Source organism: Dermochelys coriacea, chromosome 21 (assembly GCF_009764565.3).
Source record: "Dermochelys coriacea isolate rDerCor1 chromosome 21, rDerCor1.pri.v4, whole genome shotgun sequence".
NCBI classification, from domain to species: Eukaryota; Metazoa; Chordata; order Testudines; family Dermochelyidae; genus Dermochelys; species Dermochelys coriacea.
The window spans coordinates 10,567,883-10,585,486 of NC_050088.1; the positions used below are offsets into that span (position 1 = coordinate 10,567,883).

The 17,604-nt window shown below is 51.9% G+C and overlaps 1 protein-coding gene across 2 annotated transcripts in view; it reads left to right on the forward strand.

The window, feature by feature from the left end:
* PACSIN1 (protein kinase C and casein kinase substrate in neurons 1) overlaps positions 1 to 16,492 on the forward strand; it is a 54,639-nt gene extending 38,147 nt beyond the window's left edge. For both annotated transcript variants that reach the window (XM_043500383.1, XM_038380248.2), the window contains exons 2-10: positions 5,688 to 5,817; positions 6,822 to 6,978; positions 7,722 to 7,957; positions 8,808 to 8,963; positions 9,675 to 9,850; positions 10,334 to 10,454; positions 10,606 to 10,730; positions 11,230 to 11,423; positions 12,087 to 16,492. In XM_043500383.1, coding sequence (XP_043356318.1) covers positions 5,755 to 5,817; positions 6,822 to 6,978; positions 7,722 to 7,957; positions 8,808 to 8,963; positions 9,675 to 9,850; positions 10,334 to 10,454; positions 10,606 to 10,730; positions 11,230 to 11,423; positions 12,087 to 12,196 — 1,338 coding nt within the window. In that variant the 5' untranslated portion in view covers positions 5,688 to 5,754 and the 3' untranslated portion in view covers positions 12,197 to 16,492. The remainder of the gene's footprint in view (positions 1 to 5,687; positions 5,818 to 6,821; positions 6,979 to 7,721; positions 7,958 to 8,807; positions 8,964 to 9,674; positions 9,851 to 10,333; positions 10,455 to 10,605; positions 10,731 to 11,229; positions 11,424 to 12,086) is intronic.
* The last annotated feature ends 1,112 nt before the right edge of the window (positions 16,493 to 17,604 follow it).

The window sequence follows — 17,604 nt, forward strand, 5'->3', positions numbered from 1 at the left end:
GGGGCGAGGGAGAAGATGTGTGTGTGGGCAGGGGAGGTTTAGCACAAAAAACAACAGACAGCAACATGCACAACAGCCAGCAGGGAATGTGTGTGTGTGCATAGCACCACAACAAAACTGACAGCAAGATACAATAATATATTCAGCAGCAGACAGCAATGTGTGTGTGTAGCCCCACAACAAAACAATTGACAACAATAGTGTGTGTGCGCGTGTGTGCATAGCACCACAACAAAACAACAGACTAATATACACAACAAAGTGTATGTGTGTGTGTCTGTCTATAAAGCCCTACAATAAAACAGCTGACAGCAGTGAACAGTAACACACGGCAGCAAACGTCGGAGTATTTGTGTGTCTGTAGACAACAGTGTTGATCTGAGTGCATACACTTGTGAGTAGAATGTACATTTGTGCGAATGTGTATTTCAATGTATATTTGGGAACGTGAGCATGCAGTGTGTGTTCGTGTGTATGCATGTATGTGCGTACCTTGCAGTGACATGATGTTTGGTTTTGTGGGGGTGTATTTGCACAACTGAGTGTGTTACTGAGAGTGTGGTGCTCTGGTGTTATGCAGATATTGCTCTGTCTGCATGTTTGTGTGCATGTGTCTCTCTTTGTTGTTGTATGTGTTGTGCATGTGCGTGTTGCTCTCTATGTTTATGTGTGCATTGCTCTGTGTATTGCTGTCCACTGCTATGCGTGTTGCTGTTTGTTACAGGGTATATCTGTGTGTTGTGTGTGCTTTGGTGTATGCTATATGTTGCTGTGTGCTTTGTGTTACATTGTGTATGTGCATACACACATACATCCCTCGGACTGCATGTGAAGGACAGAGTCGTGCATTTATTTATAGCCAACCCTAAAAACAGAGCAGGATTGGTGGGTTCCTTGGTTATATCACTAAATCCCTTCAAGGCTCTGTTAGTTCCATTGCACTGAGCCCTACAACTCCGCCTCTTAAGATTATCTTAGGCGCTCGCTCCAGTGACCCTTTCAGCACAGAGGGCTGTGGCTAGCAATGGTCCCCACTGCTGCATCATCCAGGGGAAAAGCCCCCTCAGCTCCTGTTCCCAAGCCGCTGTCTCTCTCACAGGACAACCAGGCTATAGCACTGAACCCTGCACAGTGAGATAGGCCCTGGTCACTGCTGGGCTGGATTGCTGTAGAGCTCACATGGGGTTGCACCTTGCGAGCACTCCAGCCTCCCCTAGTGCCCAGTGTGGCAGCCTGTGCGTTATGGCACCAGAAGCCACACTGGCTGCCTGTTCCCTTCCAGCTGCTCATTTACACTCCTAAAGCCCTAAAAGGTGTGGTTCATGGGTTCCTCAGAGACCCCTTTCTCTGCCGGGCATTCAGGGTAATGTCCCAATGGTTTAATCGCAAGGGGCCAGAGGAGAGGGCATATTTGGGGAGGGCTCCTTGGCTGGAGAATTTACTTTAGGCTTCAGTTTGCCAGAATCTGAGTCTGCGGGACTCCAGGTCAAGTTACAAGGCCTGTTTGTTCCCGCTGGCTTTTCTGGAGGAGGGATGAGAAGCTGGAGGTGGGGAGGGTAGGAAAGAGCCTGGAGTCACTGGAGGAATTTGTTACTGGATTCGCACGCTTGATCTGAAACATCGCTGACATTTTTTTTTACACTGTATGTGGCTAGAAGACTGGATGGATGCACATAAAATAGCACAGAATGTAGCCCTTTTCCATCCCTCGATCTCAAAGCACTGCACAATGGAGAATCCAGATCATGGTCTTCATTTTATAGACGGGGAATCCAAAGCATAGAGAGGGGAAGCGATTTATCCAAGGTCAGCCAGTGAGCAGTGATGAAAGTAGAATGCAGCTCACCCCACTAGCCCCAAGAGTCCCCTGCTCTCCCCACTAGAGCACACTCCCTCCTAGAGACCTGGGAGAGGAACCTGGAATCTTGAGTAACAATCCTATTGGGTTTCAGGCTCAGCCTTTGCCAGAGCCAAACTAACAGCCAGAGACATTCATCTGATAAATTCTGTTGCATATCCTGTAAATACCTGTGGTAGGGTTTCCAGCCTTCTCAGAGAGCTTCCCATGCCAAAGTGCTGCAGACAATCCAGGAGCAAGATGACTCGCTGTTAGTAATTAACTCCGCTGAGACACTTCGCCTGCCCCTGAGGCTAGCTTTGGGAGGTGAGGGGTTACAGTCACCTGGAGAAGATAATCCACCAGCTAATTGGGAAGGTCAGCATGCTAAGAACAAACTAACAAGAGTTGATGCTGCATCCACAAACAGCAGGGCTTTCCAGTCAGTGCTGCCAGGGGGAGGCTTTGGTGAGACAAGACCGTGAGCTCCCTGACTAGTTTGGAGAGAGTGCAGGAAAAACAACTGCCTACTGTCAAGCAGCAAAATTTGGGTCCAGATCTGTCCCTTCAATCCCCAGAGTTCTGGGGCTTTGCTTTGGCCCTCTAGAAAACTGGGATCTGGGTCCAGATTTCAAACCGCAGGTGTCTCAGACCCAGGGTTGGGTTCAGCCCCAGTTCCGATGCTTTCATTATAGTTGCTGAGGTTTTCAGGGGATTCGATTAAAAAAGTTTCCTAAAAAACTGTTTGCCTGAGAAGCAAAAGATCCTGGAATCTTCTCTAAGGCTGCATCTCCGGCCAGGGAGAGCCCTGAAGGCGCTGCGTGCCTCACCTTCTCCATCCTCTCTAGCTTAGACCTGTAAAGGCTAGTTGTCCTCCTCTGTGCTGTATAAACTGTATCAACACTATTTTAGAGGGAGCTCGCTGCCACTCCACTCCCAGTTTCTCCCAGCAGGAGGCATCATAGAGAACAGGTACAAAAGAGCTGACCATAGCCAAGTTCGCAGCCTCTCCAGTTCCACCTTCCACTTGGAAGCACCTGGTGCAGATGAGTGTTCTGCTGGGCACCAGCTTGGCATTCCCTGGCCAGAGTTGCCTCTCTGCCTCATTCTGATGCCAGCTCTTCCCTCCTTTAGCAAAGCGGCAAAGGGTTAGGTGGTTTGCCAGCTCACATAACTCTCTGGGGATGCCGTTTTTCAGAAGATCAGAGGGGATTAGGTTGAAATATCAGGAGGAGAATTTCCTGTTGCTTGGCATCCCCTGTCCCCCACCCTCCCCAACAACCACCGCAACCCAGCCTCCTATCCCCCTCCCCTCATGTGCCACTCAGTCCAGCAGGGATGTGCAGCAGGGCATGAAGAAATCTGGGTAAGGGGATGATTCTTCTGCTAAGCGGTCCATGGGTTATTTCCTCCTCGTTGCCCGGAGCCTTGCGTGGGCTATTCATAATTCATTCGGGATCTGCGACGGGGACGTCTTTCCAGATAATAAACCTTTGGAATGGAGCAGGGCTCCTCTTTGGGATAGAGATTCAAATAAGGTGCAGAGGGTGGCATGGAGTGGTTATAATGGATGGAGGGGACGCACATAACCTAGTGCTGCTGGTATCTGAATGTACTGGAGGACAGAGGGAGCTGTTAGGCGGTCAGTATTATCCCACCCCTGCTGAGAGATGAAGAAGCCTCCAGCCACTTCCAAAACCTCTCTTGCTGGATGTTATTCTCCCTCTGTTTTAATGCAGCCAGGATCTGAATGCAGAAGGGAAGGGTGGCGCAGCTGGGACCAGGGGAGACCAGGCTCCCGAGGCACCTCATCCCAGCCCATCCTTCTGCAGTGGTTTCTAGTACAAACACCTCCCATTTTAGAAGATACTGACTTTAATAACATTGCTCGACCACTCACGTGACCCAAGACTGTGACAGCAGCTGCAAGATGCCAAGCTGCCCAGCTCTTGCTCTCTGCATGTGATAGACTTACACGCAGGGCTGCAAAGGGGCTGAACTGGCCCTGAACTGGTCCCAAGGTCAGGGCAGGGTCTTGCTTCTGGACCAGTGTCAGAGAAGCCAAAGAATGGATGGACATATAGATTCCTCTCCCATGCCAGGAGAGGAGCCTTTTAATATAGGAGTGTGGTCTAAAAGGGCCTGTCTCTATGGCTGTATGATGAAGCTAGCCTAGTGCACATCCCTAGTGTACATGAGCTGCACCAGTGTAATATGGAACTTGTACCAGTCCGACTTACTTGCGGTTTATTTTAGTCCAGTATGTAAAGGGTTATTTACTTCACACTATACACACACGAGGACTATGCTAGACTCTCTGGGAGCTCCTGCATTCCCATGGTTTTCAAAGACTTGGGAACTTGCAAAATAGGTCACATTGTTGCAACCAGTGTTCTAGCCTTCTAGTCTAATTAAATTTGAGTATGGCTGACTCTGAAGCTAGAGATGTGGAAAAAAATGGTTTTTCTGACCTGTTCAGAGGAGAGAGCTGGCTGCTGAGCCAGTCAAGCAGCTGTTTTGATCTCTGTCAGTCCATGCATGTCTTGTCTTTGCTTTAATAAACACGGAGTGGTTTTGGGGTACAAAATCCAAGTGAGCGCTTTTCGATTCTTCAGTACACGGCTGCTGGGTTCAGGGCTGTCCTAGGAAAAGATGGTGTAGTAAAGATGAGTATTTTTAGGATCATGAATTCAGCATTCCAAAGCTCATTGTTGGCCCTGGCTGAATTGGGGACTTACAGCCTACCTGGCAAAACTCCCTTTTCTTTTTCAACTGGATGCAGTGCTTTTCATTCCCCCTCCCCGCAAACCCAAACTTTTCTGCAGGGTTGCTCTAGTCTGTTAAGTGGCTGTTACATTCTCACCCTGCCCCCCGGAAATGGCCACTTTTTATGTACAGAACAGCCTCCCTGACTGATCTGTAGGGGCATTATTCTCTTCTCTTTCAAATCCCTCTAAGCCTTGATACCTGTGAGAAACCAGCCAATTAATGATGGCTGGCAGGGCAGGCAGGATTAGCTGGCACTGTCTTTCTTCATTTATTTCTTAAATTTACAAATGTATTCTTAAAAATTGGTCTCTGTTTGATTTGGTCCTTCTCCCCCATCCTTCATATGTCACTTGGCTTCTCAGATTGTAAACTCTTTGGGGCAGGGTCCATAACTTTGCTTTGTGTAAAGCATCGAGTACATCTAGGCAGTGTGGCCTAGAGGATATAGCATTGGACTAGGACTTGGATTCTATTCCTGGCTGTCTGCGTGACCTTAGGCAAGTCACTTTCCCACTCTGTGCCTCAGTTTGCCCATCTGTAAAATGGGGTAATGCTCATGACCACCTTTGTAAAGCGCTTTGAGATCTACTGACAAAAAGTGCCATATAGGAGCTGAGTATTATTACAACAGGAACACGACCTCAGTGGGGTTTCTGTGGGTTACTGTAATCTAATTATTGCATGATGATAATTTCACTTGTGGGCAAAATGGGTGGTATGGGGTGTGGTTTGGAAAAGCGGAGTTGGGCTTTTCCCTCTAAACTCTTTTTTTTTTTTTAATGGAAAAATGGATATTTACTCCAATTTTTTTGTATGTGTGGAAAAGTTGAGTTTCACTAGAAATTTTCAGGAAAAAAAACCTGAACATTTTTACCCAAGATCAAATATTTTACTGCGTTGGTTTATTTATTTACTTTTTTAAAAGGTGGAGATCAATTTTCTGTTGTTGTTTTTTTAAACTGGGAAATTTTCAGCGGGAGCGCCCTGTACTGGGCTTTGGCAACACCTGGCAGCAGCTGGCAGGGCTAGGCTCTGAATGATGCATTCTCCTCCCGCTGAACCCTGTCCTTCCTCCAACCAGTGCACGAGGTCTGGTGCTTCCCGGAGAGCGGCTGAGCGTGCGCATTAAACCCTGAGGAGCGGGAACCATGTCGGGCTCCTACGATGAGTCTGCAGTGGCTGCGGAGGAAATAACCGACAGCTTCTGGGAAGTGAGTTCCCCCACCGAGGCCCCCGGAGAGACATTGAGCAAGCAGGGAGGAGCAACAGATTGTACCTGTTGCCTCCCCCTGGTGCCTGGGTGGGCTCTGCTGGTGGAATAGTCAGGTGCTCCCACAGCCCTGGAGGGTGGCGTCTCTGCTCACTAGGGTTTGCTCTGCACTTTTTTCTGAGCAAACTCACCGCTAGAGGACGCCATCGACCTCCTCAAGCAGCCACGTTTTCAAATCGAGGTGGCAAAACCGTACCAACGGGAAGCTGCCGCTGCTGGCTGGGCCCAGCAGAGACCCTCATCCGCCCCGCCTGACCACCCCTGCAAGAGGCTGAGCTCCCCGGGATCGTCAGAGCCAGGGACAACCCCCGGCGGCTTGACATCTCGCTGGAAGCCGGTCTCCTGCCCCAGGTGGCGCGAGTTGTCGTGGAGCATCGAGTGCCAGCTGCAGTCGCTCCGCTCGCAGGGCCTGAGCAGCAGAAGCACTGCGTGTGTTCCCGGTTCAGCATCCAGCTTGGCCGCCGAGGGGGCACGGGGGAGTGAGTTATGGAGACAATGCGGTGTTCTCTCTTTCTTTCTTTTGAAAGTGATCCTCTGAAACGCAGCCTGGCAGGGCACGGGCCTCTCCTCTCTAGAGAGCAGCGTTTCAGTCCCGTCGCAAGTCACGCGTGACGGGAAATCACCTGGTTTTGGCCTAATCCCATCCAACCACAGCGCGAGACAACAGCGGGAGGAAGGGGGAGGGCTACTGGGAAGCAACGTGAATTAAAATAGACCAGCTTCAGTCTCCAACCTCTCACCCGCCCACCCCGCCACTCCTCTCCTGAGCCAGTCTAGCACCACTCACTCCAGAAATGGCTGATTTCACCCCCAGCCCTCTCCACCCACCTCCCCGGTTCAATTCGGCCTGGTGCCGGCACTCACCGTTCCCTCCTGTCTCCAGAGCGGGCTTCGCTTGGCCACAGCCAGCTGCTGTTCCCAGCCAGCTGTCCATCTCTCCGGCAGGTGGGGAACTACAAGCGGACAGTGAAGCGGATTGACGACGGGCACCGGCTCTGCAATGACCTGATGAACTGCGTCCACGAGCGGGCCAAGATCGAAAAGGCCTACGCCCAGCAGCTGACTGACTGGTCCAAGAGGTGGAGGCAGCTGATCGAGAAAGGTATCGTGGCTCTGCCTCTGTCCCCAGCCCTTCATGGTGTGGGGGCACTGCAGCATTCATCCCACCAGGGAGAAACCCCAGAATGGGTCCTTGGGAACAGAGCTCATACATTTCCCCCTGCAAATTCTTTAGATCTATATTTTGATGTCCTCTAATAACTAGAACAAGTTGCCTGGTGGTGCATGCCCCACTGCCCTTTTCTGGATGGAATCAGAACTGCTTGATTGTGTGGCATAGGTCCCGCACTGCTAATAGAGATTCTCCTCCAGCTCATGCAGCAGGGACCTGGTTTTTTTGGAGCTGGAGGATCTCAATTCTCTTCCCGCCCCCTGTTGCTGTGAAGTCCCACCAGGTAACAGCTATGGGCTTCATGCCTGGCCCCAAATTAGCATCCAATTCAGCAGGCTGTTCAGATTCAAAGAATCAACTTGTTTGGTTTTAACCCCATCAGTCTCCCAGTCAGAAATATGCCAGTCAGGGGTTTTTCAACCCTCACAAGGGGCAGCAGCATGGCCTATGGGTTAGAACCAGGGACAAGGAAACAGGACTCCTGGGTTCCATTCCTGACTCGACCCCTGGACTTGCTGCACTTCCTTGAACAAATCACCAGCCCTCCACCTGCTCTGTGCCTCAGTTTCCCCAGCCACGAAATGGGCACTTTGCGGGACTCACGGGCAGGAGTCACTAGAGAAGGGCTGGGCATTGTTATGACATCGATTGCTTACCTCAGCCCCGTCCCACAGGCCCGCAGTATGGCAGCTTGGAGAGGGCGTGGGGAGCCGTGATGACGGAGGCGGACAAGGTGAGCGAGCTGCATCAGGACGTGAAGAACAGCTTGCTGAATGAGGATTTTGAGAAGGTGAAGAACTGGCAGAAGGACGCGTACCACAAGCAGATCATGGGAGGCTTCAAGGAGGCCAAGGAGGCAGACGATGGCTTCCGGAAAGCACAGAAACCCTGGGCCAAGAAAATGAAGGAGGTAGGAAGCAGGACAGGGTGGAGCAGGACTGCTGGTGGAGAGGTGAACCACTGAGAGCCTGATGAGGTTAGGGAGGAAAGAGCCCACCTTCTGCACCCACAGGGCTGCTGGGATGGGGGCCAGGTGCCCAAGCCGCTCTCACAGGCACCAGAGCATGTGGCGGGGCGGGGGAGAAGGTGCAGCTGTATGGCCAGAGGTATTGGTTGTACCTTGGGAGCAGTTAGGACGAAGATGCCTGTTGTTACCACAGAGGCACCAGTCACAGCTTGCAGGGGTGTGGGGCGCATAGTGTCCAGAGGATCCCCATCTCTGGTGGGGCACCAGGACTGGTACCTGTTGTTCCATTGGGAGAACCAGTCATTCCTCAAGAGGGGGTGGACAGGTGCCTGTTTTGCCCGTGGAGTTCCCCATTCAACACCTCTTGAACTGTTCCTGAGAAGCTGGCCAAGTTCCCCAGGGCTGAACATAGGAGGCAGGAACAGGATCAGGGGACCATCTTTTTGTTCGGTGTCTGTGCAGCACCTAGCACAGGGGGGTCCCGGCCCAGGACTGGGGCTCCTAGGTGCTACTGCAGTACACACAATAATAATTAGTCCCTGCCCGTTCTTCAGCCACCGACCTCAGAGGAACTCAGTTCTGAACACACCATTGCACTTGGGTGAAGGTAGAATGAGACAAAACCATGCCCAAATCTCCATTCGCAGGGATGGGCGGAGACAGCACAAAGGCAGGGTGGAAGCCCAATTAGAGCACAGAGATGTTTAGGGGAAGGGATAAGGGTTACGGGTAGAACATCTGCAAACCTCTGCCCTGGGTTCCTTCCCTCCCCCACCCCACCTCCTGTCAACAGGTGGAGACGGCCAAGAAAGCTTATCACCTGGCGTGCAAAGAGGAGAAGCTGGCCATGACCCGGGAAGCCAACAGCAAGGCAGAGCAGTCCATCACTGCAGACCAGCAGAAGAAGCTCCAGGACAAGGTGGAAAAGTGCAAGCAAGATGTGCAAAAGGTGCGAGCTGCTGCCCTTGAGGGAAGGGGGAGGGGGCCAGAAACACCGCACAGCTCCCTACGGGTCCATGGTGACTCATGCTGGCAGAGCAACTTGCCTTGCTGCCAGGGCTCTGTGGATACGTAGTTCCAGTCTCCAGGGCAGCCAGGACACATTGCACTGGCACTTAAAACCAGGAGAGATGGGAGAACCCGCCTGGAATCCCCCTCTCTGTCTCCTCCAGGAAGAGGCCTTACCAGGTTATCAGAGGCTACTGGCCTTTCTTGTCCTTGAAAGAGGGGCTCTGGTAATACAGCTGCTTCTGCCATCTCCCCTTCCACAAAGCATTTCAGCCCCTGAGCCAACCCCAAACAACTGTAGTCTGGGTGCAGCTGGTGGGGCTGCAGGTGCAGCAGAAGCAACAGTTAGGGGAGAGAAGGCCCGCTCCCCTGCTGGCATAAAGCAGCATCACTCCAATGGAGTCAGACCCCCACCCCGTGTAAATTAGCATCTCTCCAGGAGAGTCAGGTCCCCAGCTAGTATAAATCACAGCTCCATTGAGTTTAGGCTTTGCCGATTTGTCCCAGCTGAAGGTCTAGATTCCCTGCCCTCACAAACATGAAGATGGGTTCATCACAAGCTGGACATGGGGTGGGGAGAGGCTCTTCCAGGGCCCAGGCAAGGCGCTCTGGGGGCCTGGGCTTTAACCTTGGCCCCGGGTTGTGCCCGCAGACCCAAGAGAAGTACGAGAAGGTGCTGGAGGAGCTGAACAAGTGCACCCCGCAGTACATGGAGAGCATGGAGCAGGTGTTTGAGCAGTGCCAGCAGTTCGAGGAGAAGAGGCTCATTTTCCTGAAGGAGGTGCTGTTGGACATCAAGCGGCACCTGAACCTGGCTGAGAGCAGCAGGTAACCACATCCACGGGGTGGTAAGGAGAGCAAGAGCAGCAGCATATAGGAACTAGAGGGGTCTCCAGTGACTTGACTGGCCGGGATGCCATGAACCAGGCCCCAGAGGATGCTGGATGAGGCTCCCAAAGGCCAGTCAGACCCAGTCACTCTAAGGGCAGATGGAGGGCACAGGGCTGGAAGCAGTGACTCCGGCCGCATCTAGGGATATCCCTGGATCAATGGCCGGGCCGGGCGGATTTGTGCAGTGGCCTGGCTCCCTCCTGTGGCCAGCAGGAGGAATGCCAGTTCCGAGTTCTCTTGGGAGTCCCACTTGTCCCGTAGTTCCGATCCGTCCTCCCATAACCGCCCCCGACTGCTGCCTTCTCTGCCAGTAAGTGTCCGCAGTCCTTCCCCGGCTCAGCTCAAAGGAGCTTCCGTCATCCGTGAGCGCAAGGGGTGCCCGGGGCTCCTCACTTCTGCTTTGCTTGTGACCTCCCTCAGCTACACCACCATCTACCGCGAGCTGGAGCAAACCATCCGCATGGCGGACACGCAGGAGGACCTCAGGTGGTTCCGCGGCACCAGCGGCCCGGGGATGCCTATGAACTGGCCCCAGTTTGAGGTGAGGCTCCCGCCTGCCCCGTTCTAGCTGCCATAAATGGGGAGGGGGTAGGGAGGGGTTTGCACTGGGCATGGGGAGGGGACCGTGGCGGGCAGGTGGGTGAAGAGAGCCTGGCAAGCGCACAGGGGCACATGTTGCTTTGTGTCTCCAGGAGTGGAGCCTGGACATCACGCACACGATAACAAGGCGAGAGAAGATTAAGAAGAACGAAGGGGTGACCCTGACCAACGCCACTGCAGTGAGCGAGTCAGCAGCAGTGGCCGGGGACCGCGGCAGGTGACAGCGCCCAAGCTGCGAGAGGGGGCCCTCCGATTTCCAGTCCACAGGGAGGGATGGGGAGGGCTGCAGAGACACAGTGGAGATGGGGGAGAGGGGGAAGCAGGGAACATACATCTGTTATTCTTTGTTTAGAAGCTCTCTCATGCAATTTATTTCCACGGTGGGCGGTTTCCGGGGGATACGCCACAATACAGCCCAGGGGACGCAGCCGCGTCTCTGGGCGGGCAGGTCCAGGGGGATACGCCGCAATACAGCCCAGGGTCTTTGGTGCCTGTCCTGTAACTTCTGGCTCTGGGACAGCGATCTGAGTGCCAGTGTGACTTCGCCCCTTGTCAGGTAAAATCCAGCTGTTGAGGCCCCAGCTCTCTCTGTGTCTGGGGAAGGCCCTGGCAGCTTACATTCCCTCTTCTGCTGGGACCCACACACTCCTGCCCCGTGTCCGGGCCTCCCTCCCGCCCTCTCTTCACAGCACTTTCTATCTGCTTTGCGTTCCCAGCGTGAGCAGCTACGAGCGCAGCCAGCCCTACACTACTGAGTGGTCGGACGACGAGGGCGGCAACTCCCTCAGCGCCAGCGAGGCCAACGGTGGCACCAACCCCTTTGAGGAGGAGCCGGCGGGGAAAGGAATGCGTGTGCGGGCTCTATATGACTACGATGGGCAGGAGCAGGATGAGCTGAGCTTCAAAGCAGGTATGGCACAGGGCATGCCCGGCAGCTGGCGCTAGCACCCTGGCACAGCAGAGGTTAGGGCAGTAGGACTGTGATGTGGGGAGCTGGGGGTAGGAAGCTGGCCCTTTTAAGAGACTTCTGCCCAGCCGGGGGTCTGGGCTATATAAGAGGGTTTTTGTTGTTTTGTGAAAGTTTGAGTTAACTCAATGGCGCCATGTCTGAATTATCCAAGCCCCCCAGTGTTTACCTTGAACAAAGAGGGCAGGGGGGAAGTTTTTGGCTCCTCACACACTTGTATAACACAAACAAGGCATGGCCGGTTTGGCTCCAACTTTGCAGAAATCCCTCCCTCATGGCCAGTGCCTGGAACACGTCCATCCAGTGGGAGTCACTTTGGGAATGGTATGAGTTAACTAGGGTAGTACAGAACGGAAGTTGGGACAACACACACATCCATAGAATCCACTTTTTCAATCTCTATTACATGTCCCCTTGCGGTAGCTGGATAAGTACCTTCCACTGCTATCAGCCAGTGGAGTTACTCCTTCAGCTCAAGTGGTAGAGTGCCAGACTGGAAATTCAAGGTTCAGGGCCCTCTAACCATCCATGGCGTGTGCATTGAGGGTAAGAGGGCCACAGACGGCGGACTGGCAGTGAATTCTTTATTTCTGCTTTTTGCCTCAGGCGACGAATTAACCAAATTAGGTGAAGAAGATGAACAAGGATGGTGCAAAGGGCGTCTAGACAATGGGCAACTCGGCCTTTACCCAGCCAACTATGTGGAGTCTATCTAACCTCGTGGTGTTCTCGTCTTTGCTGTCAGAAAATAAACAAACCCTCCGTCGTTGTCATTTCTCTGCATCAGCCAACCAGCCATCTTGCCGTCTGGTCATTCACTCTGCACCATTAGAGATTCAAGCATATTTTCCAACCAAGCTTTTATTTTTTTAAGAGCCGTCTCTGAAGAGTATTTTGCCTACTGGCTTTTCTTCCTCTTCTTCTTTTAAGATAATGTGAAGTGAAAGGTCGACGTTGTCCATCATTTTTTTTTTTCAAAGCAAAAAGCCAATACCTCAAGATTTTAAACCCCAACCAGTGAGAACATTTCCAGGGCTTCTGATTGGTTGGGTTTTAAGGCTATTGTAATCATAAGCCGCCTTCCCATTGGCTAGAACTGTTCTGAAACGCACGGTGCATCAACTGCTGGGACCGGTCAAATTTGCCCTATTTGAACATAACCAAATTAAAATGGGAGGAATGGAATTTATTCCCTTTTATTTATGTACAGATTTTTATACTTACCCTCCCTATTCATTGTCTCTCCAGTTTCTCCATCCTTGGGGGAGGAAGGGGGGAGGGAATCTCCCTACCTATCCCTTGCCCTCTCCCATTCATCCTAAACCACATCCATGGACCGTACATCTCCCATCCATCTCCCATCCTGAGTCTTGGAGTTGGGCAAGGATTAGGGCTTACTGATGTCTTGCAAGGAGGAATGGTTGCCTGTAAATTAAAGGAAGATTCCTCATCCCAGTGAAAGCTTTGGGGACGTCCCCCCCCCCGTTTTTTTTTTTCTTTTAAGAGTATGGTCTTCCCCTCTTCCTCCTCCAATCAGACATCACCATCGTGTGGTCACTGGTATCCTATTGTCATCCTGGACTCAGCAAAGGCTTCCTTCCACTGCTCTTCAGTGACATTGCATCACTTCCTTAGTCCAGTTCCCAGCAAGGCTGTACAAGTTCTCCGGTCTGAGAGAGGAATGCCTCTGCGTCTGGCAGAACCTGGGCATGCTGGAGCACCCGTGGACCCTGAACCACAATGCAGACTCCTGCTCCCTCTTCAGGGGATGTTTGGTACACTGCTGTGATATGGAGAGCAGTGTAGGCCTGTGAAAGCTAATGGAGGCCTGCACTCTGGGAGGGAGCGAACCAGGCCTTGAAATGCATCATCTCTTCTATTAGATTCTTTGGAGATTTGCACTGCTGCTTCACCGCTGTTGGAAACCTCTTCGTAACAGTGACAGGAGCTGGGGTGATACAGGTGCCAGGCTGGGATGAATCTTAGGCCTGGATCAAGACCTCCTTCCTAGGAAAGGAATCTCACCAGGGACCATCAGAGAGACTGTTTTTCTGACACTGAACTAAGGTGGGACCACGCTTCACTGTCCCATTCTTTGCACTGGAATGTGGGAGTGCATTATATATTATATAAATTATATTTATTCCAACCCGATGTGGATGGGTGCAGGAGATTCCCTTTATATGAGCAGGCTCTCTCCCCCAGCCACCTGATGGATGGTGCAGGGGGCGTGGAGGGGAGTCGCCTGGTGCGTAGCGTGGGAGAGGGCCCCTCCTTTAGGTGGTGGCAACAAGGCTAAGAAGAACTCATCTGGATAGCTTTGCGCACCTGGTATGGGCTCCGGACACAGCTTCCAAGAGGAGAGACCCTGGAACTGGATTGGTGCGTATGGAATGGATTCCAAGCCTGGAGCCCAACCATTGTAAGGGTGGGGATAGGTGCTGAAGCTGCAACACAGAGGAAAGGCAGCTATAAAGCAAGCTGCTCTGTCCCTTCCCTAATGAGAATAGGTGTCCTCCAGTCCCATTCATAGCCCTGAGTCCTGTTGTGAGCTCCCTGGAGGGACTGTGAATAGGATTCCCCAGCAGCTGCTCTGCACCTTCCTCGTGAAAGGCATTTTCACCCCATAGGCCATGCTGATCACACATGACCTGTCCCCTGACTTCCAAGCCAAGCCTGCACTTCTGTTTGCCAGCAGTCTAGCTGTGGGTGCTCCAGCATGCAGTTCACCCCTGTGCAACTCCATTGACCTCCATGAACTTAAGCGGGGGTGGATTGGACCCTGAGACTTTCCTGAGCCATGATAATAGCAATGGGGTGTTCTGCATCAGTTGGAAACATGGCAGAACCAGGCACTCGGCCCCGAGAGAAGGAAGTAAAGCATGTAGGGCCCAATTCCAATCTCAGTTTCACTGGTGTAAGTCTGGACTAACTCTGCCAGAGTCCCAGAGGTTTTACTCTGGATTTAGATCAGCATCAGGCCTAAAGGCAGTGGTTTAGGAACCAAAGAGTAAATGTCAAATAGAAGAGAACGTCAAAGCAAAATCTGTCTGGAGTGAAACAACCAGGGTCTCCTCGCTGAGAATAAAAGAGGATGGGGAGGGATTGGTGTTTACTCTGAGCCATGGAGGAAAGGGGTCATTACATTGCTGTAGCTCTTGCAGAAGGAGCTAAGCTTGCCACGCCCAGCCCTCCTAGCGCTAACCATGCCTGGGGAATGCCTGTGGCTTTTTCCATCAGTGGCAGGTGGAAAGTCCCCACAAGGGCACAAAGGTGGCATCCCAGGGCTATGAAAGAACAATCCCTTAGTCAAACACTACATGGAGCTGCGGTATCTCAGTTTTTTAACCCCCCACAAGCCAGGATTGCAAAGTGAGGACCGTGGGAGAAAGGGACACTTGCTTTTGCTTCTGCTTCAATCAGATCGGGGATGTGAATCCTGGCTGGCATCCCATAGCAAATAGAACATCTTTCTTAGAACATCTTCCTTGGAAGGTTTTGCTAGAGACAAGCAGGCAGGAGCTGTTCAAAGGGTCAAGTGTCCCCTGGAACAAAGGGATGGCCATTCCTCAGTCGCTTTGGCCTGAAGACTGAGATAACACTGACGGCCGTAGTCTGTGGGAGAGGTCACCAGAAGACTAAACCACCACACAGCTACTCATGTTGTCATCACTATCTGTTGCACTAGACACGCTCCTGAGCCTATAACCCTACTTCCAAACAATGCAGGTCTGAGCTCCATCTGTATTGATTATTTCATAGCCCTGGGATACTGTGTAAGTGGGACCATCCAGAAAGCCTGCGCTGGAAGGAGCAGCTTTCCTGATCAAAATGGGAGTGTGTTGCTCAGTTGGCTCACAACATAACCCAACCCAAAACCTTCCCAGGAGACAAGCTGGCAAAAGCAAGCCTAGTTGTCAAAGCCGTTTCCTCCTGTTGGCAATGAAGTTGAGTCACTTCTCATCCAACCACATATTTCCTTTCCTAATCCCTGGGTGAGCCTCAGGCTGGTTTCATCAATGCCGAATGCAAAGACGAGCCGTTCAGGAGATTGCTAGCCAGAATTTAGCAAGACACATCATCTCCCCAGCCTCCCGCATACTCAGGACAAAAAGATATTGACTGGTAGATGTTTGTGCTAGAGACTTATATGACAACTGCCATGGGGCAGGTCTTGAGAAGCCTCTTCCTGCCCCGAGTGTAAGTGAATGGAGTTAAACACTCCATTGGTATTCAGCCTCTACCTGGCTACTGTTCATCCTGGCCCTGCCCCTTGTGACGTAGCTTCCTTTGCTTGTTTGTGCAGGATTTTTTTTCCAAGCAGAGAGTGGGAAAGCTCAGCATGAAAATAACCCATTGTGAGCCCTTGGCAGATGGTTTTCTCCATTGAGCTTCAATGGCTTCTTCCAGCAGACATCTCAGCTGGGCTCACCCTGACCTTCTGGCCATTTGTCCTACAACGTGGGCAACTGGACTTGAACCACTGAACCAGCTGGATGCCTCCATTGCCCTTACCTGGCAAGAGCAGCCCTTCATGAGTCACAGCTGATCCGTGGCTCACCCTGCCCGCCCCATTTCCAGCAGGCTCCACCTCCTCTCAGCATCTGGCTACAGTGCTCCTCAAGCAGCCTCCACCGGGGCAGCTTGTGTCTTGGAGATGCAGAAAAACTACAGAGAACACTTTATATAGCTGACTCAAATTCCATATGGCCCATGGGAGCATATGGGTAACAGGTTATTTCCCATTCCTCACCCCCACCCCTTGAGCAGTTCAGGAGAAAAGGGCCCCCCTGATTTTTCCACAGGAAGCCGCAAATCATTGCTTATTTATCCCCCATCATCTTCAAATTCATCAGCCACCTCCCCTCCACGCCCTCCTCTTCACTCTGTTTAGTTCATGAATTATTGACTCCAGTGACCAAGAGTTCTTCCTGCCCGAATAAATGTGCTGCATATGGGATAACATAGACAAGACCTCTCCGACCTTCAGCTCTGTTTCTTCCATTAGTTAACAACAACAAAAGTCAAGGAAATGCTGTCGTCTCAGCACTGCACCTGTTTTTTGTACATTGATTGTGCAATTTAAAAAAGATCTATTGAAATATATATATTATATTGTGATTGTATTACTGTGGATACGACAAAAACAACAAAAAGAGTAACTAAGCTATGTAATTGTTATATGGCTTTTAAACCTCCTTTGATTCTTGTGCTCCAGTACCTCTCGGTGTAGATGTAACCGTCACCTTTACCAGATGAGCATTACTTTTGGGTTTGGTTTGTAGCAGGCACTGGGTGTAGGGAGTAAGAGCAGGGATATTTCTCAATCGCCAGCATGGTGGGGGAAGGAGGGCATTTGGTGCTGTGCCTTCCCCCCCCACATCCTGCACAGGAAGTTCGATGCCTTCCTCTCCCCCATGCCTTCCACCTCCACCCATTGCACGTTGAATTATCGCTGCACCTGAAGGAGGCATAACAGCAGCTGGGCAGGCACTGGTGTGTTCCTCCAGAGAAGCTCGAGAACCAGGGGGTCTGGTTTTCAGAAGCCTTGAGTGCTTGCTGACTTCATCTGGAGTTGTGGGGGCTCAGTCCCTCTGACCACCAGGACCTGAGTGTTCTGAAAACACATCCCTACAAGGTGCTGAGAAGCTGAGCCTGTTGCAGGAGCAGGCCGGAGCTTTGGAAACAGGTGGAAAAGGCCCTTTGCAGCAAAGACCAACTCTGTTATTGCTCCTCGTAGGAGATGAGCCAGGACCTCCGCCATGAAGCCTTTGTTAATGGGGAGGAGGGAGTGGATCAAATCCCTGATGCTGCCTCGAGGGCTTTGCTTCCAAGTCAGATCCAAAGCCAGATGTGGGGGAGGGGGTCTAAAGTTTTGCTGTCAGGACGAAGCCAAGATCCTTGCAAGATTTTGAGTCTCTCCAGATCGAGTTGAGGGGGAGGGGTGTTTGCTTCCCGCTGAGGCTGCGGTCATGCAGCACTGGATTTTAGTATTGTCCAACCCGAGGCCCAAATTCCAATTGAAACCCAAGCCTGAAAGGGCAGGGGAAACCCAATCCTCATAACCACCCCCTTGGCCCATCTCACCTCCTGCTGTTCAGTTCCAGGAACGTTTGGCAGGGCC